Raw genomic sequence first — 26210 nt, 5'->3', positions numbered from 1 at the left:
AGGAATGCCCCAAATATAAGTTTCCTACCAGGTGAAACGCTGACCCAGAAAGGCCAGCTCCAGGAGCATGGTGGCCCTGAGATCCCACAGTTTCTCTTCTTGGCATCAGCCTGGCATCCATGAGGGCCCCTTTGTGCCCCTCCCCCAGCTCTTCTTTGGACTCTGGCCTCTCTGTGCCTCAGTTTCTTCATCTGGAAAACAGAGGAGGAAGGTCCTGTTAGCTCAGAGGCTGGCCCTGGAGACTCAGCACGACGAGGCAGCGAGCACAGGGTGGTCCCCCAACATGGGTGCCCTGAGCTATTATTTCTGACGTGGCTCCTCCCCAACCTCAATGCCAGACAAGGCAAGACTTCCTCCTTGCCCCTGGGATCAGCCAACCCGAGTTCACAGGGGCCAGAGAGTTCAGACACTCAACGGGCAGGTTGTGCCTCTATGCCACGTTTGAGTGTGTGTGTGTGTGTGTGTGTGTGTGTGTGTGTGTGTGTGTACACGCGCGCGCGCACAACATACAGCGCCCCTGGGTCTGTGTTTTCACTGCACTTTCCTGTTGGCTTTCAGCTGCCCCGCCAGCTCCAGGGAGGGCCCTGGGCCAGTGGCTGCCCCCGCCTTTATAAAGGGCTGGCGGGCCTTGGGGAAGCCTGCACAGCTGCCCAGCCTGAAGACACAGAGAAGCCCTGCCCTGTCTTCTGCTTCCCCTGCGGGCAGCTTAGACCATGGGAGGCCCCCGCAGCGTTGCCTTGTTCATCTTTCACGGTGAGAATTTTGGGGCCCCGTGGGGTGGGGGCAGGCAGCAAGGGAGTCCCTGACGGCACCATGTGGTGCTCCGGCCCCCTCTTCCCTGGGGAGAAACGCAAAGTGCGGTTGGCAGCTCTGGGGCCAGGACCGGAGGAAGCCACATGGTCAGGCAGGGGCTGAGGGCACATGGGGAGAGGGGCTGGTAGTGCCCAGCACCCCCAAGCCGTGGCAGGATCCCTCAGGGTGCTCTAAGAGCCTGCCCCCTCTCCCAGAGAAATCTCTGAGCTCTCTACTGGAGCCACTCTGGGGGCTGCTCCCAAAGCGGGGAAACAGGTTTGGGGAAGGAGAGGGGTCAAAAAGCGAGTGCTGGGACTCCTGAAGACAGCCGGGCATAGGGGAGCGCTGCGGGGCTGGAGGGCTGGGGGGTTGGGGTGGGACCTCTCCATTGAGGGGGTACCCCCAACCTGTCCCCCACTGTCTCAGTGGCAAGGGGCAGCCCCAGAGACCCTCATTCTGGCTCCCCTGGGCCCAGCTTGGACTCAGCTGTGGGTGGAAAGAACTTTGCCAGTGGACGGTTTGAACTTGACTTTTGCTGCGACTTCCCCAGGGCCTCCCTTCCCGCCCCACCCAGGGTGGCTCTACCGGTTATCGTGGGCAGCTGGTTGCCAGAGCAACCAAGCAACAAAGAGAATGAAGAAATGGCATTTGGGGTACCAACCAGAGCTTCCCCAGGCCACAGGGACGGGCTTCCCCGTGCTGGCCTGGGATGGCAGGTGTGAGCCCAGTGGCTCCCAGACTGGGAAGCAAGAAACTGGAATCTGTGTGGGGCACATCTGATGGGGGGTGGTGTGTCAGCGGAGCCAGATCTCACAGCCCCTGAGTCTCACTTTCCACATCTGTAAAATGTGGTAAGACTGGTCTTCACTTTATAGGGCTGTGTTAAAGGTTAACTGAGTTCGTATGCAAACTATTCCTGGTTCACAGAATTAAGTAAACGGTATTTATTATTATTTCACTGGCTGGTCTGGGGGGTAGACTGGGGGGTCCTTAGCAGGAGGATCAAGGAGAGGATGACTGCCCCATCCCCACCCCAGGAATCTTACGCCTCAGGGCTCGGAGGGGGGAATGCAAACCAGATGGGGCTGGGAGCAGATGACCAGCCGATCCACTCCCAGCTCCTGTTTGGGCGACTTCCAAGGACCCAGATGGAGAAGTCCTGGCCCAAGAGCCTCCGTGGTGGGGCAGCAGTGCCCAGCCTAGGCAGAGGTCACAGGGCACAAAACAACCGTCCCATCCCCCTGCAGCATCTGGGGACCTTGAGCCCATCAATTCCACCTTTTCCAAGCTTCTCTGTTCACCAGATTCTTCCTGAATCTTTTTCTGGGCTCTAAGCCTCAGTCTGTCCATCTGCAGAAAGGACACAAACAGGGCAGTTGTGAACGTGAAAGTTGCTACTGGGGACTTTGGGAGCTAGGGACAAATCAGCCCAGGTCCCATCCTACCAGGGAAGGCCATTTTGTGGTGTGTCATGCAAAGAGGAACTGAGCCCCAGCCAAGGGGTAAACTAGCCAAGCCCGGTGACCGGAGAGGAGGACGAGAGAAATCCTCACACGAGGGAGGGGAAGGACATTCCAGCCTCAGTTTACCCTGGCTGGGAGTGCTTCTGGGAGGGACTCTTGCCCACCGCCAGCCTGAGGGGTATCAAGTTTGGGCCTAGGGGCTGAGTGGTCAGGGGACCCTCCAGCCTGCACCCTTGACAGCCCCGCAAGCTTTGCGCATGATGATGGACCCCAGAATTCCCCTGGGAGCTCCCTCCAAAGGCAGAGAGCTATGAGTCATCTGTTCCCTTGGCCCAGGAAGTGACTCATGCCTGCCCTTCCTCCTGGCCCCCATCCCTCTGCCCACTGCCCCTTTTGGGTCTCCCTGGATTGTTGGGGTCTGCGCTGCCTCCCTGGCATTCCCATGTGGGCAGGGACTGGACGCCTCCCCCAAGCCCTCCCCATGCTTCCACCTGTTGCTGAGCTGCCCTCACCCCCTCACTCCCTTTCCCTCTGTTTCCATCCCACCCGCTTTCTAATTGTTTTTCTCTATCTTGCTCTCAATCGCCATATCTGTGTCTCTCTGTCCAATCTCTGCCATTTCTGTCTCTCTCTGAGTGTCCTGTTTCTGTGTCCCTCTCTATCACTGTCTTAACTTCTGTTTCTCTCCCTGTCTCTCCTCATCTCTCTGTCTCTGTTTCTTTCTCCCTCTCTCTCATCTCTGTTTTCTCTCCATCTCTGTCTTCTTGTCTGTCTGTCTCTGGTGAACCGTGAGGAGATCCCCATCTCTAAAGCCCCTGATGACTTGAGGAGACTCCGAGAGTGGGGTGCCCTTGAGCAGCAGGTACAGCCGGGGAGGAGGTGCTCGTCCAGCACCACCCCCAACGTGAGCCCACAGCATCTTCCTGTGCACAGGGGAGGCTGGGGTGAAATGTCACCACTGGGTCTCAAGACAGCCATCAGGGCTGACAGATGTTGTGGGCGTGATGTGCATGCACCTGTGTCCCCAAGGACGGGTGTGTGGGCTGGAGGATCTTAGATTCGGGGGTGGGGAGGATCTGAGAAAACACCCAGTCCTTTTCCTCCAACCCCCTCATTCTTACACAGAGAAACGTTGCACGGGGAACTCTACTCAATATTCTGTGATAACCTCTATGAGAAAAGAATCTGAAAAAGAATGAATACATGTGGGACTTCCCCGGGCGGTCCAGTGGTTAAGATTCTGAGCTTCCACTTCAGGGGACATGGGTTCGATCCCTGGTCGGGGAACTAAGATTCCACGTTCTTCGCGGTGCGGCCAAAAAAAAAAAAAAAAAAAGAATGGATATATGTATATGTGTAACTGAATCACTTTGCTGTACACCTGAAATTAACAACATTGTAAATCAACTATAATCCCATATAATTTTTTTTCAAAAAGAAAAGAAACGTTGATGACAGTAAACACTTTGACACACCAGGTGATATTCGCAGGCTTACTTCTCACACTACTCTAGGAAATGGGTCCCGTCACCATCCCCATTCTACAGAAGGGGAAGCTGAGGCTCTGAGAGATGAGGTAACCTGACCACAGTCCAGAATTTGAACTGCGGCTGCCAGGCTCCAGTCTGTTTACTGAACTGTTGCCCACAGAGCCCACAGGTCCACGGGAGCCAGGACCCCCTCAGTGCTTGGGCCCCTTCTCCATCCCTCAGTTTCTGAAACCCACCTCCAGGTGACAGGTGGCACAGCCTCTGGCCATGGGTGTCCAGTCTCTGGGAGGTGCCAAGTACTCACTCTCTCCTTGAGCAACGGACAGAGCCCAAGCCTGGGAGGGGCCAACAGCCCCCTTTCCACAGCTGCTTCTCTCTTAGCATTGTATCTGCCCTTCCCTGCTCTGGTGACCCCCTTGACCCTCCCCTTCTCTGTTCCAGTGCTGTGTGTCTTGCTGACTCTGTCGGAAGCTGGGTCCCAGAACACCATGGGTGAGTCTGCTGGGAGCAACTCAGTCCACAGCCGGAGCCTGGGGAAGGGGCCCTAGACCCTCACCCACCCCCCTAAGCCCAAACAGGAGAGAGGCCCATTGCAGGGGGAAGGCCAGGGTCATGCCTCCCCAACACCCCTTCTTATGGAGATGATCCTGCCCCGCTCCCCAGCCCCTGACTCAACCCTCACGTTCTGACCAAGGTCTCCATCCCCACAGCCTGTGCTCTGCAGTGCCCTGAAAACTCCTCATGTGTCAATGGCACCGCCTGCCGCTGCACTCCGGGATTCAGTTCTTTATCTGGGGAGATCTTCACCAACATCTTGGACAGCTGTGATGGTACAGAGGCTTGGGGGTGATGGAGGGACATGCAGAGATTGTGCGGTACAGTCCAATGCCCGTGGGGGGACATGGGTGTTGGTTGGGGGCTTCAGCCTTTCTCCTCAGGACCATCATCAAGGACAGAAAAAAGAGAAAGGAAAAGCTATGAGACAGGTGGAGAGATGAGACATGAATAAACATGGACTCCTGGAAAGAGAGGAGCTGGGTCTCCAGGAGTCTGGAGTCTGTGCCTCAGTTTGCCCTTTCAGGACTGAGGAGGGGGATGCAGAGCTTCCCCACCCCACACTTCAGCACTTCCCACTGTGTCCCAATCTGGGGTGCCACAGCCAGAGGGCCAAGAAGAGCAGAGCTGATCGTACAAGCTTTAGGAATGTCTTACTCCAGCCGCAGCCCAGCCTCAGCAGTATTGCCTGAGAGTCTAATTCTTTCTAAAAAGACGCTGATTAGCCATCAGGACCAGTGCTGGGGAGCCAGGTAGGGGATGGGGATCTCTGCCCTGACCAAAGTCACGCCTTTGGGAGGTGACCCTTTGCCCTGCTGTGTTCCAGACATCAACGAGTGCGGACCACCCTTGACAGTGTCCTGTGGAAAATTAGCAGACTGCCAGAACACGGAAGGGGGCTATCACTGCACGTGCAGCCCAGGATATGAGCTTATTTCTGGGGCAACAATGTTCAAGAATGAGAGTGAGAACACGTGTCGAGGTAAGAATGACCCTGCATCTTCCACTTCTCCATCCATGAGGTTTGGGGTCACCCAAATACTGAGTCATTCCTGTAGCATCCAGGGGTCAGGGCTTTGGTTACAGGTGTAGCACCCAGGTCTGAGTTGGGACAGATGTACCTGTGCCTTTCCCACCTGCACAGAGAGGCAGGGCGGCATGAGCCAGGGACCCAAATCCTGGCTTTGCCACCTGGTAGCTGTGTGTGTGACACTGGCCAGGATACTTATTCAGAAATCACTGTTAACATGTGAGATGTGATAATACTATTGTGAGTGTATGGGGTTTTTGTGTGTGTGTGTGTTTTTTTTGCGGTACGCAGGCCTCTCACTGCTGTGGCCTCTCCTGTTGCGGAGCACAGGCTCCGGACGCGCAGGCTCAGCAGCCATGGCTCACGGGCCCAGCCGCTCCGCGGCATGTGGTATCTTCCCGGACCGGGGCACAAACCCGTGTCCCCTGCATTGGCAGGCGGACTCTCAACCACTGCGCCACCAGGGAAGCCCTGTTTTGTTTTTTTTAGAGTCTCTATCTTTTACAGATAAAAACAAAAGGAGCTTTGCCTTTTATTAACTGTGTGATTTTGGACAAGTTACTTCACCTCTCTGTGCCTCGGTTTACCCATCTGTAAAAAGGGGGTGACCAATTACCTCATAGAATTGCCAGGAAGGTATAGGAGATCACAAAACACAAAACAGTGACGGCTGTTGGGTTTTTTAATTATAATGATTATGATTTAATGTACCCTTTCCAGGATGGGCATCCCTGTGGTTCGTGCCCCACGGTGGGTGCTCGGGAGCAGCTGTCCCAGTCCATCCCCTTACCAGGGACCCCGGAGGAGCCTGGTCTCCACACATCACCAGATTTTGCCCCCTTTCCAGAGGGGGCAGGCAGGCAGGGAAAGGGGCAGATGGGGCTAGCAGTGGACAGACAGGAGCCACGACTCCAGAGAGGGGTCCAGAGAGGGGATTAGACACGAATACTGAGGACGGGGAGGGGAAGGTGGGAGGTGAGGAAGAGGCTGAACCCAGGGTCCAGAGGACTCTGAGTAGGGTCCACAGGCCCACCCTTCTGCTACCTTGGTCCCAGCGCCTTCCCTCCTGCCCTGCAGAGGGAGGGCGGCAGAGCCTCCCTGGTGGGAGGGAAGAGAGGACCTGCATCTATGTGGAGGTGTTGCTGGTCCACAGGGGCCTCTGTGGGGGTATGCTGTGCTTGAAACATGTGGCCTGGCCAGGGCCTTCACGTGAACTGGAAAAATGTCCCTCATCTCCAAGGTGAATACTGTGTGTTTAGGGAATGGAGAGTGAGCTGGTTTTCCTCTCCCACTTGCCTCCTTGGCTGGACACCCTTGTGCAGTCAGCAACCTGCACAACTGTACATGGTGGTCATGGAGCCCACTCAGTGTGCTTCGGCTGGGGGTGCCACCCACCCACTGTTGTGAGCCCCTGCAGAGACACGGATGAACAAGAAGAGTGAGGTGTGAGAGGGAGCTCTACGGACCTCAAGGAGGGTGACTGCGAGAGAGCAGCCTGCTGGTTTGGACCAGAGTTTGCTGCCTGAAGACCTAGCTCTGTGACTGGCTCAGCTGGACTGTCTGTGCACCCTTTCCTCAGCATTCCAACCTTTGTCGCACCTGAGGATGTGTCCGCCCATGTCCTGGCCGTGGAGTCTGCTACGGGCAGGAGACACGGGCTGCTCCCTGGGTTCCTCATCCCACTTTCTCCAGGCATCAGAGGGCCGTCCTGTGCACCTACCTCATCTCCCAACCCTCTCTGAACCCCAAGGCTCAAAACCCTTTGCAGAGGGTCACTTCCAGATGTTTGGAACATCCCCCCGGCCACCTGGCATCTTATTTGCATGAAACAAAAGAGTGGCTGGCATTCAAGATACTCAATGAGGTCACAGCACCGTGTGTTCCAGCACAATATCTGCCCTCTTCGCCGCTGTTAGTGACTGCTGGGAGGATACCTGCCCCTCTGGGGCCCTCTCAGACCCCCTGGGCCATGGTGGACCCTGGGACCCTGTCCAGAATGCGGGAGGAGGGAGATTCAAGGACAGGCCCACCGTCCCTGGCCAGCCCTGCCCTGGCTCAGCAACCTGCCTGGAAAAGATGCCTCCTGGCACCCTGACCCCAATTCTCAGCCGCTCAGCTTCCATCTATTTCCCCACACAAGGCTCCACCCTGACCCTCCCCAGTAATTCCAGTTCACGGACCTGAGGCAGCTCTGATGACTGGGGCCTGGGAGGACGTTGTGCCAGGGGTGGGCAGCGTGACATCGAGCCCCCAACACACTGGAAGAATCAGATGAACAAAGAGGCTCCCATCTGGACCAGATGACAGGAGAGGTTGTCATCAGGGACCATTGCCCCTGGCCTGACCCTCCACTGAAGAGATCAACTCAGGCCCCACGATGACCCAGACCATGTGGGGACAGAAGATGGAGGCTGAGCCCCACTCAGCAGGGTCCACAGGTCTACGTCCCAGGTGAGAGGCCAAGGGCCAAGATGACAGAAACACCTGCCACCCTTCATGCATGACACCTGCTCCCTGATCCAGCCACCCAGCCATTGCCCACTGCAGGCCTTGCTCAGATGTGGATTCTCACCACTTCCTGCCAATCTAGGCGATGCCTTCGTGGGAATCAGAAAAAGGCACCTTCACAGGCCCAAGGCTGCCTGGCCAGACATCAGCCCCACTGTCCAGCACAGCCTGGTGCCCACTGTCCAAGTGGCCCTGGCCTTTCCGGCATCACCCTCATTTTCTGTGCCACTGCCCAAAAGCCTCGTCCTTGAGGGGCGTGGCTCAGGGGTGGGTCTTGGTGCATCTCCATGGAGCTGGAGTCTCAGAGTTAGTGTGGACAGGAGAGTGCTGTCCCGCCAGGGTCACCAGGATCCAAGGAGAACTCAGCTGACAGCACTTACTCTGGGGGAGTCAGGACAAAGTCCGTCACCGGGAGTCAAGATGGGGCCTCCCTGCTCAGGGAACACAGCATTTCTCCTGCACTCGGTTCCCAGGAAGGCACACCCAGGCCTTTGTCCAAATCCTTAGGCTGGGACACAAGCAGCTGTGATGTCCCCACCACAGCTGGGAGCTTCCCAGGGAGGCTGAGAGAGCCAGAGCCGGCAGACAGGGGAGGACTTGGGTCACTCCTGGCCACATCTGGACAACAGAACATCTGGACCACCATGCTCACCCATAGGATGCCTCCATGTGAATTAGAAAAGACCCACTCACCGGGGGAGAGAGCGGGCCCTATGCTTCTATGCTAGGAAATGTGGCCAACCCCCAGCCCAGAAGGCTGTCCACAGCTGCAGGCATCCATCATCCTCCCCTTCCCCTCGCGGATGTGGATGAATGCCAGCAGAAACCCAAAGTCTGTAAAGGCCACAGCACCTGCATCAACACGCAGGGCAGCTACATCTGCCAGTGCCCACCTGGCTTGGAGCTCAACCTGGAGGACCCAAGACTGTGCACAGGTAGAGGCCCTGGGAAGACAGTGTGAGGCTGGCCTGGAGCCTCAGGAGGAGGGGGAAGAGCCTCAGGTTCCTGCAACGCCAAGGGCCTGCCGGGGCCCTGCCCAAGGATTCGCCTCCGCGAAAGGTCCCACCACAGGCCAGGGAGGCAGCAGAGCCTTCTGGGCCTGGGGCTCCCTTGTGGAGTTCCCTGCCCCCGTGAACATCCCCCAGACCTCGCCCCTTCCTCATCTGTCACCCTCGAGCAGAGGAAGCTGTCACTTCCTGTTCCCAGAAGGGGAACCTCAGTCCAGGGCTGGACTTCCAGACCCCATGACTCAGTCTCCCTCCTGGTTTTACTATAAAGTGGGGACCATGGCCCCTGCCACACCCATCTTGCAGGGAGGCTACCTTAAGGTGCTTTGAGGGTGAAGTTGAAGGTCACCAGGTGATGGCACGTGCAATCACAGTGGGGTCCTTGGTGCTGGGCAGTGATAAGCAGGTACAGTGAGAAGTGGAAGTGGGGGGCGCCTGACCCTCTGGCTTTGTCCTCAGTTGTGAATGAATGTACCTCGGGGAGAAACCCATGCCACAACTCCAGCCACTGCTTCAGCCTCGTGGGCACCTATAAGTGCCACTGCCGTTCAGGCTGGAAGCCAATTCCTGGGGCCCCCAGCGGCCCAAACAACACTGTCTGCGAAGGTTCAGAGCTCAGATGCTATGTTCTTGGAGACCCACACTTAAAACATCTGATCACATATTCAGTGGCACCCACACAAACCAAACAGAAAGAATGCTGGGGGAGCCCTGCTGTGCCAGGCATTAATTCTTTTGGGGCTAAATGTCAAAACATCTGGGGGTCCTGGGGAAGGAGCTGGGGTGCCAAGAGAAAAGCTCCCAGGGACTCCAGGCAGCAGCTAATTACTAACTGAGACGAAGATACGTCAGTATTTTCACAACCTGCCTATCTGTATGGGGCCCACCTGCTATGTGTCAGAACTCTGCACACTTCCCATAAATAACCTCAGCGTCCACCGTTCGATGATGTGCAGTCACCAGGTGGCATCACCTCCGGGCGTGGGAAGGGGCACTAATATGGGTAAAAGAGGGGCACAGAGAGGAGAGGGGCCTCATCAGGGCTGGGACAGAGTCAGACCCCCTTCTTCGTGTCCCCAGATATGGATGAGTGCAGCTCCGGGCAGCATCAGTGTCACAACTCCACCATCTGCCTCAACACCGTGGGTTCATACACGTGTCACTGCCGCCAAGGCTGGGTGCCCAAACCCGGATTCCAGGATAAGCAAATGGGCACCATCTCCTGCGAAGGTACCTGTCCTGACCTGACCCCAGACCCCCTCCTACAACAAGCACAGACACTCTCACACCTAATGAACTGCTGTCCTGTCCCCTGCAGAGATCTCCTTCCCCACCTGGACCGCACCCCCTGAAATCAAGAGCCAGGTGAGTGGCCCCAGCAGGGAACAGGAGACAGGAAATCCTCCACCCATCTCACCCTGTCCACCCATTTTCCCCAAGCTCCCCCATCCAGGATGAGGTTCTCTGACCCCCCTTCTCTTCCCTCTCTCCAGAGTCTCTCTGGCTTCTTTGAAAGAGTCCAGAAAATGAGCATAGACTTCAAGTCAGCCTTGCCCCAGGAAACCATCCAGGTAAGGGCAGGCCCTGGGGGGGAAACCACAGGACAGTGTGGGGTGGCTGGAGGATGCTTCAGTGTGACTGGAGATGCCCAAGCAGGGGCCTCTGTGTCTGCATGCACAATATACACACACACCATATATATACATTGTACAAACACACACACACACACACACACACACATTTGAGAGGGATATAATGGCAGTAGAATGAAGCAGTTGAGAATTTCACCTCTGGAGCCAGGCCTCAAGGTTCAAATACACCCCAACCTACCCGCTGCCACTTCCTGCTGTGTGACCTCAGGCAAGTGACTCCCCCTCTCTGGGCCTGTCTCCTCACTTCATAAATGGTGCCTGCTTCATACAGGTGGTGAAAAGGTTTAAATGAACTAATAGAAGTAAGGCTCAAAGAATAGTGCCTGGCACACAGTATAAGCAGTATACGTAAGTTTTGGCATATGTCCTTAGCCTGGTAGAAATATTGAGCCCCTAAAAAATAATAATAATAACTTTTAAAAAGAGAAATATGTGAGGAACTTCGCTGGTGGTCCAGTGAGTAACACTCCACACTCCCAATGCAGGGGGCCTGGGTTCCCTGGTTGGGGAACAAGATCCCGCATGCGTGCCGCAACCAGTAAGAGTCCTCATGCCCCAACTAAAGATGCCGCATGCCGTACAAAGATCCCATGTGCTGCAACCAAGACCCCGCGCAGCCAAAATAAATAAATAAATATTAAAAAAAGAGAGAGAGAGAGAAACATGTGAGCCCCTTGTGTCATTTAAAATTTTCCTGTAGCTACATTTTTAAAATATAAAAGTAGGGCTTCCCTGGTGGCACAGTGTTTGAGAGTCTGCCTGCCGATGCAGGGGACACGGGTTCGTGCCCCGGTCTGGGAGGATCCCACATGCCGCGGAGCGGCTGGGCCCGTGAGCCATGGCCGCTGAGCCTGCGTGTCCGGAGCCTGTGCTCCGCAACGGGAGAGGCCACAACAGTGAGAGGCCCGCGTACCGCAAAATAAAAATAAAAAATAATAAAATAAAATATAAAAGTAAAGAATAAATTTAAGAGTAAAAGTAAACAAGTGAAATTAATGTGAAAATTGCATTCAAACTATTACCATTCCAACGTGGAGCCATATTTCAAGCGACACCTGTGGCTCGTGGCAACTGTTCTGGGGCAGTGCAGACTTAGAAAAGGGCCTGACATAAAGCCTGTGCCTGATAAATGTTAAGCGCTGTCGTTGTTATAATATGTGCACACAGGCATATACTCAGCCCCCTTACTTGTCTTCTGGCTACTGCAGTGTCTTGAAGATTCCCCTGTGTCTGTCCCCCAGGCAACCCAGGTGGTTCTCCAGTGTGTACCCCAGTTGTGGGGGTGGGGTGAGGGGAGGTGAGATCAGGGTCCTTCAGGCAGCTCCTGTGGTGCAGTGACCCAGCAGCTGTCACCCAACACCCACAGTACCTCATCATGTCACTGGATGACCTGTTGAAAACCCCAGGGGACCTGGAGGCCTTGGACCTGTCTTCCAGGCACCACACAGCCACCTACCTGTTCTCAGGCCTCGAACAAATCCTGAGGACCCTGGCCAAAGCCATGTCTGGAGGCTCCTTCATCTACCATTCTCCTGGGGACACAGGTGAGACCCTGTCCTGCCCCGCCCCAGCCCCGGGCCCCCCTCATACACCCAGAGCCCCTGATCACTGCCCCCTGTCCCCTCAGAGCTGTCCCTGATGGTCCAGGAGCAGGGGAATGGAAACATCACTGTGGGCCAGAGCCATGCACGGATGCTGCTGGACTGGGCCGTGGCAGCTGGAGACGAGAAGTCCGGTAATGGCAGGATCCGGAGTGGGCACCTGAGGGAGAGTGATGGAGAAGCTGGGATATGCCTAGGGGTGAGATTCAGAATATGCAGCAACTGAAAACTGACCCATGGGGAGGGACTCCAGGCATCACAGTGGACTGGTGAGACTGAATTAGACATCTTAGGAGGGAGGACGGGGCACAGAAGGAAGCAGCACAGAAGGTAGTCAGCGTGTCTGTCCCCCAGGCCCCACCGTGGTAGGAATCCTCTCCAGCCCAAACATGCAGAAATTGCTAGCCAACGCCTCTTTGGACCTGGACTTGGAGAAGCAAACCGAGCTGAAAGAGATCTACGAAAGTCCTGTCCGCGGCGCCCAGCTCAGGCTTCTTTCAGCCGTCAACTTGGTCTTTCTAAGCAACACGAACACAGATAAACTCAACTCCAAGGTCACCTTCGCCTTCTCCCACCCTGTGAGTCCTTGGGTGGGGAGGGGGGTTCAGCCCTACTGCTCACCCCATGGCCAAGGTCACCGTGGTCCCTCTGCAGCTTTTGTTTCCCCACCTCCACCCACTCTGCTCCTTCCTTACAGGTATCTCAGGGCCTTTGCACTTGCTGTGCCCTCTGCCTGGGACAACTTTCCTCCACATGACTCAGTCCTTTACCTGTCTCCAGTCTTTGTTCAAATGTCACCTCCTTTTCTAGGCCTTCCCTGACCTGCTTATTTTAAATTACAATCTGTAATCACGCCCCACCTTTCCCCTTTGCTCTTTTCTTTCTTTCTTTTGCACTCAGCACCTTCTAGCACACTATCTTGTTTACTTATTGAAAATTTATTAGGTTTATTATTTTCTGTCTGTCTCCCCCACTAGTATGTCAGCCCCAGAAGGACAGGGACTTGTGTCTGCCCTGTTTACTCCCGTATCCCCTGGCCTGACACACACAGCAGGTGCTCAGTAGACAAATGCCAAATGAAAAACAGCCCTCTTTGGGTTCAACCCAAGCCCAGTACCCAAGAGTGGGTTCCAGGCTAACCTCTACCACCGCCCATACCTGCTCACAGTGGGAGATGCCCGGGACAAGGCAGGAGCTGATCTGTGCCTTCTGGAAGAGTGACAGCAACAGAAGAGGGTACTGGGCCACCTCGGGCTGCCAGACACTGGGCAGCGGAAATGGCAGCACCACCTGCCAATGCAATCACCTGAGCAGCTTTGCCATCCTCATGGCCCACTACGATGTGGAGGTGAGCAGACCAGGGGCCATCCTCAAAAGCCCACAGGTGGCATGGTTGGCTTCGGTGAGACAGGCACCTTGTTCTTGGGGGTACGGTCCACCTGATTCTGTATGGTTGCACAGCCCAGGTGGCCCTACACCACACCTCCCAGCCCCTTCCCTGGGACCCCCCAGACCTCCACATGACCCAGCAACTAAACAGAGTGGCCTGGCACTGCAGGCCCTGCTCCAGTCCGTGCCCCTCTGACCGCTCACCCACTAACAAGTTGTTAAATATCCCTAAAAGCTCCTGAGGGAGCACAGCTTTCTGTATGTGGCCTCAGAGCGATCCATAGATATGCTGGGCCATGTGAATACCTGGAAATGGGCCAGGCAGAGTAGGGGAGGCTGGTGGTCCAGGCCCAAGGCCCAGGAAGGACAAAAATGTGGGTTTTGAGGAGCTCATAGGTGTGGCCAGGTGTAGGAGGGGCAAGAGATGAGATAGAGATGAGGGTCAGAGAGATGGGCTCATCAGTGTTGGGAAAGAAGGTTGCAGCCATTGAGGCCTCACTGGGGACCTTCTCAGGAGAGCTGTCTGCGTGTGTAGTGGGGAAGCCCATCTGGAAGAACTAGGGATCCCTGCTGCACCCATGGGGGTGGGGGTGGTGGTATTTAGGATGAGACACAGCACGTTTACTCAGATGTTGATGGCAGAGGAGGTGGGGGGGAGATGAGCCACCTGATCAGAGTCCTACAGGCCAGGTCCCAGGTGCTTGTTAGTGGTGGGGCCCACAAGGCGGGCAGGAAGGCCTCAGAGCGCTAATCGAGTCCCGCCCACCCCGTCCTGCATCCAGGACTGGAAGCTGGCCCTGATCACCAAGGTGGGACTGGCTTTATCGCTGGTCTGCCTGCTGCTGTGCATTCTCACCTTCCTGCTGGTGCGGCCCATCCAGGGCTCGCGCACCACGGTGCACCTGCACCTCTGCATCTGCCTCTTCGTGGGCTCTACCATCTTCCTGGCGGGTATCGAGAACGAAGGCGGCCAGGTGAGGCCCCGCCCCGTGTAAGGCCCCACTCTTGCCTGAGCGCTAGACCTACCTGCGATGGCCCTGAGTGGGATAGCCCCGCCCACTCCCAGCTGGGTCCGGTGGTCGGGCCCGGGAAGCCCAGGGCCCCGCCCATTCGCCCGCACGGCCTCGCCCTGACTCCGCCCGCCATCCGGCGTCGGGCCCGCCCATCGCTGACGTCGCCCTCCCCTCCGTCCCTCCGCCCCGCCCCCGCCCCGCCCCCGCCCCGCAGGTTGGGCTGCGCTGCCGCCTGGTGGCCGGGATGCTGCACTACTGCTTCCTGGCCGCCTTCTGCTGGATGAGCCTCGAGGGCGTGGAGCTCTACTTCCTCGTGGTGCGCGTGTTCCAAGGCCAAGGCCTGAGAAAGCGCTGGCTGTGCCTGATAGGCTACGGCGTGCCGCTGTTCATCGTGGCCGTCTCGGCGGCCATCAAGAGCCAGGGCTACGGCCGCCCCCAGTAGTGAGTGCGAGGTGGTGGGAGAGGGCCAGGGCGTGGAGGCTGCACCCAAACACAGTGCCCCTGCTCGCCTGTGACCCCGCCTCTGGGCTTACTGGGTGCTGACCAGACCCCTCCCTTCTCGCCCAGCTGCTGGTTGGACCACGCCAACGGCTTCCTCTGGAGCTTCCTGGGACCTGTGACCTTCATCGTTTTGGTAACTGCCTCACTCCCCACCCCACACCTGTGGAAACCTGAGGTGCTTGGCTCCACACTGAGCCGGCTCCACCGGCTTTCTCCCTGTGAGTTCCAAGGACACCCCCTAATCCGAATTCTGTGCTCCCCACCCAGTGCAATGCTGTCATCTTCGTGATTACTGTCTGGAAGCTCACTCAGAAGTTTTCTGAAATCAACCCAGACATAAAGAAACTAAAGAAGGCCAGGTGAGAGCAGGGGCAGGGAGGGGGCCTGGCAGGAGTGGGTGTGTGAGGCGAGGACCTTACGCGGCAACTGCCCACCTCCCCACAGGGTGCTGACCATCACCGCCATCGCCCAGCTCTTTGTGTTGGGCTGCACCTGGGTCTTCGGCCTGTTCCTCTTCGACCAACATAGCTGGGTGCTGTGCTACACCTTCAGCATCCTCAACAGCCTGCAGGGCCTCTTCCTCTTTGTGCTGTACTGCCTCCTCAACAAGAAGGTGGGCTGCAGGCCGGGCTGCGGGTGGGGCTGGGACCCTAGGCCTGGGGCCCCCTCCTCCCCTGACCTGGCACCCTGTGCCCCACAGGTGAGGGAGGAGTACCGGAGGTGGGCCTGCATGGTCACCAGGAACAAGTACTCCGAGTTCGCCACATCCATCTCTGGGTCTGGCTCCAGCCAGAGTCAGGCTCAGGTAAGGGCTGAGCCTGGAGTCGGGGTGCAGGCCATAAGGCACCTGGGCCTGGGATCAGTTCTCACGGGGCTCCTTTCTCTCCAGGCCCTCAGGTCCTCAGAGTCTGGCATGTGAAGGCGCCGTTCTGGCTGGGCCAGCGGCTCCCGTGGCCTCCCCAGCTCCTGCACATGCTGAAGACCTCCTCTCCTCTCCCACTGCTCTGCTCCCTCCTGCCTTGGTCCCCATACGCACCATGGAGCGGAGGGTGACAACTGCCATCTGGCACTGTACTCCAGAATACCCAGCCGGGGTGGAGAGTCGGACCTACTGGGCCTGCTTCTGGCTGCCTCTCAGCTCCACCCTAGCCAGGACCCAGGGTAGGGGCAAAAGCTGGCCCAGGACTGCAGCCCCTACACAAGGCCCAGACAGACCGAGGGCTCCCGTGCCCAGCCTGGCCCTCCCCCCTCATCTGTCTTTGCTACAGAACAAGAGGCCAGGGTGCTGGGACTCAGCACCGGTTAAGCTAAGACTGAGGTCAGGGGTGGGAGAAGGGCAGGGCCGAAGGCTCATGGTACAGAGGCCCATCTGCCCCCAGGGCAGAGGGTTCTCACTGATGTGAAGGCTGTGGATACTGTGTAATGTTTTTTATCTGTATAAACCTTTCAGTGTTGACACTTAAAATTAAATATCACGTTGACATAGAAAGTGGCATTTCTTCCTGGCTAAGGGCTCGGAGACCAGGCCCATGGTGTCCACGAAGTGCCGAGAGCTGACAGAAACAGACAGGGTGGGAGCCAGGCTTCCATAATAAAAATTTATTCTTACACAAATCTACAGCTTTTAAACAGTAAAAAGAAAGGCCCACTGTCACCTAGGAAGAGGACTTGAAGCAACATGTGGGAAGCAGGGAGGCTCCGGGACATCCGGGCACATGGTTACCGGCTCTGCTCAACTGTAGGACACATACAGGGAAGGTCAGTGAGGAGGGGGCGGGGGGAAGAAAGGGCCCCACCGCTGTGGCCCCCCAAGCCCTGTCTGAGCCACTTACTGTATGTGGAGATGTCTATTTCTTCTGGAAGCTCTGCCACATTCACTTCAAATCGGTCCTGGACATCATTGAGGATTTTGGCATCATTCTCATCAGACACGAAAGTAATGGCCAGGCCTTTGGTACCAAAGCGACCCGCACGGGCCACCTGCAGGGAGACAGGAGCAGGGGTCAGGCCACAAGACACAAGCTGGGGATCTGAGAACAAGCAGGGAGAGGTCCTCATCCAACACCAATCCTGGGAAGGGGGCACCAGGGAGGGGACACCTCTGGGGGGCCACTCACGCGGTGGAGGTAGGTGTCTGAGTCCTCAGGCATGTCATAATTGAAGACAATGTTGACACGCTCAATGTCCATTCCTCGGCCAAACAGATTGGTGGCCACCAGGATCCGCCGCTGGAAGTCCTTAAACTGCTGATAACGTGACAGGCTGGGCGCAGGAGGAAACAGGGGCGGCCATCAGATACAGGGATCCTGGGCGGCGCTCCCCTCCAAGGGGCCTGCCTGGGGCTCTGAGGGCGGCACGCACTCACCGCTCCTCCTGGGCCATGCCCCTGTGGATGGCAATGGCTGGGAAGTTCTGCTCCACGAGGAGCTGGGCCAAGGCCATGCAGCGCTGCACCGACTTCACAAATATCACCACCTGTGAGGGAGGGGGCGGCAGTCAGGCCAGAATCCCTTCCAAAGGCTTAGAGCCCCAGGACAGGCCACAGGAGTGCGGAAGCATCACCTGGTTAAACTCCAACACATCCAGGAGGTCAAAGAGCTTGCGGTTCTTCTCACTGTCCTTCAGTTTGACGTAGTACTGCTGCAGCCCATGCAGCGTGAGCTTGGTTTCGTCATCCACAAACACCTCCATGGGCTGTGCCGGAAGGAGAGGAGGAAGGGGCAGGCAGGGCTTACTTCTGGGCATCCTGCCTGCCGAGAACTTTCCAGGAGCGACTCCTTTGCTGCAATGCTTCCAGAGAGCCTGCTGTACCCCAGTAAATACTCCTCTCTCAGCAGCTGCATCTAAGGTCTGGTCTGGCTCTAGTGTAAACCAAGCTCTCAGCTCCCAGTGTGACAAGCGAGGAAGAGAGCTCCGCTGGCCTCCCAGCATTCGTGGGCCGTGAGGGCAGTGTGGGAGTGGGGGAGCAGCAAGGGCCTGGACTCTAGGAGGCCAAAGCTACTGCACCAAGGTCTCGGCCTCTACTCACGTCTTGCATGAACTTCCTGCAGACGGGCCGGATCTCCTTGCTCAGGGTGGCGCTGAACATCATGCACTGCTTCTCGTGGGGTGTCAGCCGGAAGATCTCCTGCACGTCCCGCCGCATGTCTGGGTGGGGAGGGCAAGAAACAGGTGGGCGTGAGCGCCTGCCAGACCACGACCCCCACCCGAGACCAGATCCAGCCCCTCCCAACCTGTGCCAGGGAGCCGTTGGCACCATGACGAGGGCGGTGTGAGCGAGGACTGGCTGGAGGGGAGAGTCCCAGGTGCCTCAAGGCCCGGACTCAGGGTGAGCACAGGCGCGGGAGGAGCGGCAATCCACTTACACGCTGCCAGAGCGGAGCAGCCGTGCCAGCGCGCCTCGAGCCACGCTTCAGGGAGGGGAGCCTGAGGCAGAGACAGCCGCTGGGGTGAGAGCTGCAGCCGCCTCCCAGGACACAAGCCCCATCTCCCACCGGCCCTGTCAGGGCTCACTGAGGGCAGGCAGGGGCCTAGAACTAACCCAACAGGCAGCGAGGCCACGGTACTGAGGGCTAACGTGGACATATGCCTGGATACGGCTCACGTGGGGTGCCACGGTCGCACTCGAGCTTAAGCTCAGAAGCAGCAGGTCACTCTGCCAACACCAGAACTCTCCCTGAAATCGCTTACAGGAGACCTGAGTGCTGGCCACCCACGGGATCCCATTTCGGGGAGACCTCCGGCCTGCCCTGTCAGGGCCCGCCTAGCTCTGATGTGTGAGTGGGGGGGGCTGCGAGGGCCTCCACAGCCCCCAGACCAGCGAGGACACTCACCCAGCTGCTCCAGCATCTTGTCACACTCGTCCAACACGAAGTGCTTCACATTCTTGAGATTGAGGCTCCTGTTGCGCACAAGTGCCAGGATCCGGCCCGGCGTCCCCACCACGACATGGGGACAGTTCTTCTTCAGCACCTCCTCATCCTTCTTGATGGAGAGGCCCCCGAAGAACACCGACACCTATGCAGGCGGAAAGCTGCTTTCAACCACCCGGCGGCCGAAAGCCCACACCCCACTCTGTGCCTACGGTCACTCAGCTAACGGCCCGCCGGCAGCCCCCCCGCACCCCAGGCCTGGTGCCTGGAGACAGCGGAGGCCTGAGAGTCTGGCCCCAGCTTCACCGAAAAGCAGCCCCAGGGCTGGGACCGGCAAAGGCCTCCGGGGGCCACGCATAATTCATCAAGCTTTTAAGGAGCATAAACCACCACAAACCTCAAAGGCAGCCACTGCAGCCAAGCTTGGTTAATGCTGGCTGGGCTAGAGCCGAGGCCAGCAAGGCTGCAGAGGACCACATGGCACCCAACCTGGCCTGAGGGGGCTCACCTTGACGCTGGGCATGTATTTGGAGAAGCGCTCATACTCCTTGCTGATCTGGAAGGCCAGCTCTCGAGTGTGGCACATAACCAGGACTGTCACCTGTGGGGCCGGTCGGGGAGAGACACTCAAGACAGTCCCCTAAGTCCTCCCCCGGCCAGAGCCCACGCCGGTGCTCATCCGTTGGCGGCCCCCAGCCCTTGGGCCATTGGAAGGCCCAGTTCAGATGCCTCCATCTTCTCACAGCCCGTCACCTGGTGCTCATTCTCTGTGTCTTCTCACAGCTACTCAGCTGTGTCTCCCTACGCCAGGTCCTGCACTGAGGCCTCAGTAAGAGTTAGACCCAGCCTAGCTGGTGATGCGCCCCATGCCAACAGCTTCCTGAGCCTGCCCTCGGGCTGGCCTGTGACCACCAAGGGGAAGGCTGCCCCTGCCTCTTGGCCCACAACACGAAGCACTGAGACCACACTGTGGCCTCGAACAAAATCCTCCTCTCCTTGACCATCCACCCTAAGGTCAGTAACAAGGGCTCACGCACCCATACACAGCCCAAGGATGTGTGCCCCAGCATGTCAAGAATGAACACCAGCATACACCTCAATTATCCCCCAAAACAGGGGACTACAATGTTCATGACATGAGAAGTACAGCTACGGCCTCTCAGCAATAACAACAGGAACAAAACCGTGTTCAGTGTAATCCCACCTTCATAAGTGTGTACAATCTAGAAAAGCACACATGGAAATAGCAGCCATCTTGCTGGATGGTCAAATTGTGGGCACTTTCTAGTTTTTTCTCTTGGCTTGTCGTTTTTGGGGCGATTTTGTTACAACTAAGTACTGTGTTTAATTTTAAAAGTCCAGAAAGAGGATGCAGGAACAGGGATTTTTAAAAAGAGGAGCCATGACTCCTGCTGCCTCAGGTATCTTGGGCCTAGGAAGGAGGGTTCCCACCCACCTGTCCGTTGACGGGCTCAATCTGCTGCAGGGTGGCCAACACAAAAACCGCTGTCTTGCCCATCCCTGACTTGGCCTGGCACAGGATGTCCATGCCCAGGATGGCTTGTGGAATACACTCGTGCTGGACTGAGGGGGAGAGAGCATGTGAGCTATCAGAAACCAGATGTTCCCTCTGTGCAGGCCCCTCACCGGGTGGCTGAGGGGACCACACTGAGGCTGTCAGAGGTGGGCCTCGGCGGGAAGGACCAGAGAGGCATACCCTCGGATGGATGCTCGAAGCCACAGTCCACTATGGCCCTCAGGAGCTCAGGCTTCAGCAGAAAGTCCCGGAAGCCAGAGCTGTGGATGGAAACGTAGGAACCCTTGACATCTTTCTTGGGGGCAGTTGGAGCGCTCTCTGGAGGAGCCTGGGGCTCTTCATCTTCCTCATAATCCAGAAGCTCGTTTTCCACATCCTGTTCCGCCATGGTGCTGAGAACAGAGGAGGGAGGGAAGGGCTGAGGGAAGCAACTAAGGTGACTGATGCATGCAGGTAAACCCACCCAGCATGGGAGAAGTGGGAGATGGCTGCACAGAAGCTGCTGGCTGTTGACACAGGTCCGAGAGGGGCGAGGTGCTGGTGTCAGCTCTTGTGAGCTGGCACAGAAAGCCACCCAGCCACTGAAGTCAAGACCGGACATCGTTCTCCGATCCCTCTTTAGCTCACACCCAACACTGACAACAACAGCAGGTCCCACCACTCCATGTGTGCAGCCCCTCCCAGCTTCTGCCTGTTGTGGCCACATCTCCACCACGCCCCACCAAGCCACCTCACCTCTCCCTGCACCCTGCCAGCCACGCCCACATGTGCACCCACACCCTCCACCTCCAAGGGCTTCCCACTGCTCTAAGCGAAACCCCAATTCCTGTCCACTCGCAATCCTCCCCACCGGCCCCTGCCCACCTCATTCCACACCACCCCTTTCAAACCACCCCCAGCTTTATCTGGCTGCTGATACTCATCGAGCCCCTACTCCAGCTCGGGCCGCCCACCCCCACCCCTGGGAACGCACTGCTGCACTGCTTCCAGGTCTCTGCACAAATGCCTCCTTCTCAGCATCAAGGTCAAGGCCTCAGACCAGCTAGCTTCAAGGAGTCCCCTCCCCTTCACTCCCCAAGGACCCCACCCCCACCCCCCTTTCCCACTCCCGACCTGGATATGTGGCTGCCAGGATGCTGGAGAGACAGGAGTTTGTGAGGAAGCAGTGTCTGCCCAGGCCCAGCTACTCCTGCTATTTGTGGTCTGCACAGGGGAACAATTAAGTGCTCTCATGAAAAGACCTCCCGTTGGGCCCAGAGCCAATAAGAATACAGCTAAGATGGTAAATGGAATTAATACAAAGCACGCTCACCGCCTGGCTTCGTTTAATCCAATACATACAGAGCGCCTACTGGGTGCAGGCTGCAAGGGACCCGAACATGAGAATACTGCCTTCCTCCTCCCTGCTGCAACCCAGCCTCCAGACTAGGGGGCGGAAGTACTAAAGCAGTCCCTCTTCTTCCTGAGCTGGATGCTGAGGGTCCCGGGCCCAATTTCTGGCCCTTCTGCCACTCATTCTCTGTGACCATCAGCCCCAGCGCTTTAACCACCTCTGTGCAGCCTCCCAAACTGTGTCTCTATGGAGACACAGACTCCATACTCAGTTACCTAGCTGCCTCTTTCACCTCTCCCCCTGGAAATTGAGGCCTGTTTCCCCCATCTCAAAAAAGGCAATTCCATTCTCTAAACTGTTCTGTCTTTTCTCTCTCTCTCCCTGTTCTATCAGCCAACAAATCCCGCCAGGTCAATCAGACCACTTCTCACCCCTGCTACCTTGCCAGTCTCAGGCCACCATCTTTCTTTTTAGATTAGAATAGCTTTATGGAGATATTCACATGCCATACAAGGCACCAATTAACAGGTACAATTCAATGGTTTCTTGTACAGTCACATATATGCGCAATCCCTGCCACTATCTGCTTTAGCACACATTTCCTCAAAAAGACTACATCCTTTAGCTACCATCCTATGCCACCAACTCCCTTTGGCAACCACTAATCTATTTTCTTCTTATGAATTTGCCTATTTTGGACATTTCATATAATGGAATTATACAACATGTGATGGTTTGACTTCTTTCACTCACATGTTTTCAAGGTTCGTCTACATTGTAGCCGTGTATCAGTACATAATTCCTTTTCAGGGTTGGATAATATTCCTTTGTACTGCGATACCAGTTATTTTATCCATTGTCAGCTGATGCACATTTGGGCACCATCATCTCTTGCCTGGATTATGCCAATAGCCTCCTTGTTGGTCAGTCTCCCTGCTTTCCATCCCCGACTCCCCCTTCCATGCCCCTCAGCAGCTGGAGGGAGCCTATAAAAACTAAGTCAGAAAATGTCACTCCTCTGCTCAAAACCCTCTACAGGTTCACGCTGTGTTCAGAATAAAACAGTCCTCACCAAAGCCTACCAAGCCCCACACAACCTGACTCCCTTTACACTCAGACCTTATCTCCCCCATCACCCTCACTCACTGGCCTTGCTGCCGTGCCTCAAACATGCCTCAGCGCCTTTGCACTTGCTGCTCCCACTTCTTTCAGACCTCTGTTGCTTCAAAAAGGCATTTCCCGTTGGCCCAACTAAAAAAGAACCCCCTCCAGTCATGTCAGCCCAGCACCTAGTACAGGGCCTGACATACATTGTGTGAGCACTCAACAGCAATGGCTGAATGAATGGATTTAGAATCAGGGCCTCAAAGCAGAGTTTAGGCGCTAAAGTTAAGCATGTATCCTTATCTGATACTTGAAAGAAGCAATCTGATACCAACACTGGCAAAGACAGGAAGGAGTCAGTCCCCAGGCATCAGAGAGAATAGGAGCCAGCAAAGGCCAGTCCAGAAACCACCAGACCCTTTCAGGGAATGGGAAGGACTGGCTGCTTGAACTACAGACAGAAGACAGAGCTGGAAGAGTTGGTCAAGCCCAGGGCATTCATACTTAATTTGCTAAGCAATAAAGAATCGCTGATTAAGTTTTTGAGTTGTGACTCAATCAGGATGTGCCCAAGAACAAGTTACTCCAGAGAAGATGGAGGGGGGTAAGAGACCAGCAGCAAGGAAAACCAGACACCAAATTAACTACAGTGGGGGCATTGTTAAGTAGGGAAAAAGACGGTGGAACACCCTACAGGGTGGGACCACCCCCTGGGAGAACCTCAGACAGAAAAGAGCCAGAGTCATCTACTCTGGGCTTCAAATCTGGGATGGTGTATTAAAAAAAAAAAAAAAAAAAATTAGGAATTCAAACAAAGTCTTTTTGTTTTGACGGGGAGACAAACCTGGGGACAGACTAAGTTTGACATACAAAATTTTCTAGACCAAGTGACTAGACAGGATCTAAAGCTCAAAACAAATTAGATCAGGAAAGGATTTGGCGGTGTTTGTTCCACCCAGAGAGGGTGGCCGAGGCAGCTGAGGACCCAAGAGCTGATGAACTTGAAAGCTGACACCAGAATAAGTAACAACTCTGACTCGCACGCGTACCCTTTCACCGTGAAGTGCCCCCAGAGAGAATTTCTACCCAAGAGTTTGTTCCTTACTGAACATCATTTTTGCCCGAAATCTCTGGAACCACGAATCCACCCCCTAAACACGACAGTGGGGGAGGGGAGAGTCTCTCGAACTCGGAGAAGACCGTCAGGTCTATAAGCTCCGGCTTCTCCCACCGCGGCCCCACACCCCGGCGTCGCCCCCTGACGCCCTCCCCGAATCGCCTCGGCGCTCCTCGAACAGGCAGACCTCCCCCAGAATCGGGCTCAGCCCGCGGGCGGCCATGACAGCCTCTGCCAGAAGCGGTCTCCACACCCAGCGCGCCAAAGGCCGGCCCGCCCCTTGCGCGTGCGTCCCAGACCCAACGGCCGCCAACGCGCGCGCCGGACACCAAAACCGTCCCGCCTCCCCTCGTCTCGCGCCCAGTCTTCGTCCTTCCCTCAAACCCTGGCGTCTCCCATCGCCCGCTCGCCCGCAGGTCCGACGTCTCCACACCGCGGCCCCGCGCCTGGGTCCGCCGCTCACCTGATTCCTCGTTCGCCTCCGCGTGCTGCGAGGAGCACCAACCGACTCCTATTACCGGTCGCGCGCCCTGACACTAGCTATCGCGTTTCCTGTCTCGTGCGTCCGACTGCGGCTCAGCTCACTGGACCGCTCGCTTTTCATTCAAAAGAGGCGGAAGCGATGATTGGATTCTGCGGGAGGCGTCTGGAAGCTATTGGTGGAGAGTGGAAAGAGGGCGAGCCTCATGCCTCGGATTCATTGGTCAACCTAAAAGTCGGCGCCCGAGTGGGCTGATTGAGGCGGGCGTCTGCCCGCGCGCTGTCTTGTAATCGGGGTTGTGACCTCGGTGTGTGCCGCCATATTTGGTACGGGCAACGGAAGCCTGGATGTGGGCCGGGGGTGAGCGCGTCTCGCCCTTATGAAATATGGCCTCTACACTAGGCTCAGAACTCAGTGATCGAAGTGGATGTCCATCCGCGAACTCCTGGTCCTGCAGAGTGGAGGCTCTGAAAGGGTTCTGAGAAAGCTTGGGAGGTTGGAATGACTCCAGCGTGGAGAGGACGTTTAGCACCAGCAGTGGGAAAGGGGCCCGTCAGGGCGCTGGAATGAGAGAAATGGTCCTAGGCCACAATTGCCGTTTGCTGAGAGTCATTTCCTGGGTCAGACACTGTGCCAGTGACCATGCAGGTTCAGGCCAAAAAACCAAAACCAGATGTTTTCGTCATAAAACTTTTTTGTTGTTGTTAATTTTACTTTTCCTTGTATTAAATTTCCCCAACCTTTTTCTCCCCCGCCCCAGTACTTTACTGAGTTGAGCTAAAGTGTATAGTAAAAGGAACGGGTCCATGCGTATTGACGATTGATACCCGAGTGACAATTGCCTGGTGAAGATATGGAACATTTCCGTCACCCCAGAAAGTTCTGTTGTGTCCCTCTGAAGTTAACCACACCCCTTTCCTCCTGCCCCCACCAGGCAACCAGTATGTGGATTTCTATCACTATAGTTTTGTCTGTTCTTGAATTTCATGCAAATGGAATCATGCAGTAGATTGTCTTTTGTGTCTGGCTTCTTTTGCTCAACAAAATGTTTTGAGATTTTCCACATCGCTGCACATAGCAACATTCCTTCTTTTTCATTCCTGAGTAGTATTCCACTGTGTGGCTATACCAATATAGCTCGTATAGTTTCTCCACTCACCTATAGATAGACATTTGTTTTTTTCACAGTGTTTGGCCATTATTAATAAAGCTTGTACAAGTAATTTTGTGAACACAAATGTACTTCTCTGGAACAGTGGGTGGAAGATCATGTGGGTGTTCAGCTTTAGTAGATCTTGACAGTTTGCCTGAGTGGTTGTTCCACTTTACACTCTCACTAGCACCCTGTGAAACTTCCAATTACTCCCAGTTCTTGCCCATACCTCAGTCTTTTCTCAGCTGTTAGGACTGGGGGATTTGGCGGGGGGCGGGGGACAAGGAGGGAAAGTAAGTAGGACAAACTCAATAAGCCTGCTCCAGCAGTCCAGTCTCCCTAAGCCCCTGACGAAATTAAATCTTCCTCCACAGTTTTCCAAAGAGGTTCAAGCATTTCATTTTCATTTAGTATAAGCTATCTCAGGGTCCATGTTCTAGACAAATTCAGAGCTAAAGTCATCAGAGGTATGTAACTTCAGCCAAAAAGCCCAATAAAGAGAAACCAGTCAATCCAGAGGGAGGCTTTACATAATATAAGGTAAATATTGTATGTACAAATAATAATTACATCCTAACACTTAGAGAGCACTTCCTGTGTACCCAACAGGGC

The 26210-nt window shown here is 55.9% G+C and overlaps 2 protein-coding genes across 2 annotated transcripts; one reads left to right on the top strand and one right to left on the bottom strand.

Moving 5' to 3' along the window:
- The first annotated feature begins 713 nt into the window (after window positions 1–713).
- ADGRE5 (adhesion G protein-coupled receptor E5) lies at window positions 714–15920 on the top strand. Its single transcript, XM_007469049.1, has 20 exons — window positions 714–753; window positions 4187–4237; window positions 4456–4575; window positions 5127–5280; window positions 8640–8773; window positions 9305–9451; window positions 9926–10075; window positions 10164–10210; window positions 10339–10416; window positions 11864–12041; window positions 12125–12232; window positions 12453–12676; window positions 13267–13446; window positions 14270–14461; window positions 14715–14941; window positions 15068–15134; window positions 15269–15360; window positions 15446–15614; window positions 15702–15806; window positions 15891–15920. Exons 1-20 carry the CDS (start codon window positions 714–716, stop codon window positions 15918–15920), a joined length of 2493 nt encoding a protein of 830 aa, XP_007469111.1.
- Window positions 15921–16587: 667 nt separating this feature from the next.
- DDX39A (DExD-box helicase 39A) lies at window positions 16588–24523 on the bottom strand. The gene is made up of 11 exons (XM_007469048.1): window positions 24428–24523; window positions 20591–20802; window positions 20330–20457; window positions 19382–19474; window positions 18835–19018; window positions 18030–18148; window positions 17564–17695; window positions 17367–17476; window positions 17119–17263; window positions 16834–16981; window positions 16588–16737 (listed from the first exon to the last, which is right to left on the bottom strand). Exons 2-11 carry the CDS (start codon window positions 20796–20798, stop codon window positions 16721–16723), a joined length of 1284 nt encoding a protein of 427 aa, XP_007469110.1. The 5' UTR covers window positions 20799–20802; window positions 24428–24523; the 3' UTR covers window positions 16588–16720.
- Window positions 24524–26210: the final 1687 nt, after the last annotated feature.

The sequence above is a fragment of the Lipotes vexillifer genome, unplaced genomic scaffold, assembly GCF_000442215.2.
Source record: "Lipotes vexillifer unplaced genomic scaffold, Lipotes_vexillifer_v1.1 scaffold1699, whole genome shotgun sequence".
In the NCBI taxonomy this organism is placed as follows: domain Eukaryota; kingdom Metazoa; phylum Chordata; class Mammalia; order Artiodactyla; family Lipotidae; genus Lipotes; species Lipotes vexillifer.
The sequence above is the reverse complement of the archived record's forward strand: the minus strand, read 5'-3'. Positions and strand labels throughout refer to the sequence as shown.

Excerpts from the sequence above, each read along its gene's own strand:
- ADGRE5 (XM_007469049.1), top strand. The coding sequence starts at position 714 with ATGGGAGGCCCCCGCAGCGTTGCCTTGTTCATCTTTCACG. Across the intron at positions 754-4,186 it reads TGCCTTGTTCATCTTTCACG|TGCTGTGTGTCTTGCTGACT; the intron begins GTGAGAATTTTG and ends TCTCTGTTCCAG. Across the intron at positions 14,942-15,067 it reads GGCTACGGCCGCCCCCAGTA|CTGCTGGTTGGACCACGCCA; the intron begins GTGAGTGCGAGG and ends CTTCTCGCCCAG.
- DDX39A (XM_007469048.1), bottom strand. The coding sequence starts at position 20,798 with ATGGCGGAACAGGATGTGGAAAACGAGCTTCTGGATTATGAGGAAGAT. Across the intron at positions 19,019-19,381 it reads AATACATGCCCAGCGTCAAG|GTGTCGGTGTTCTTCGGGGG; the intron begins GTGAGCCCCCTC and ends CCGCCTGCATAG. Across the intron at positions 17,264-17,366 it reads GGCATGGCCCAGGAGGAGCG|CCTGTCACGTTATCAGCAGT; the intron begins GTGAGTGCGTGC and ends TCCTGCGCCCAG.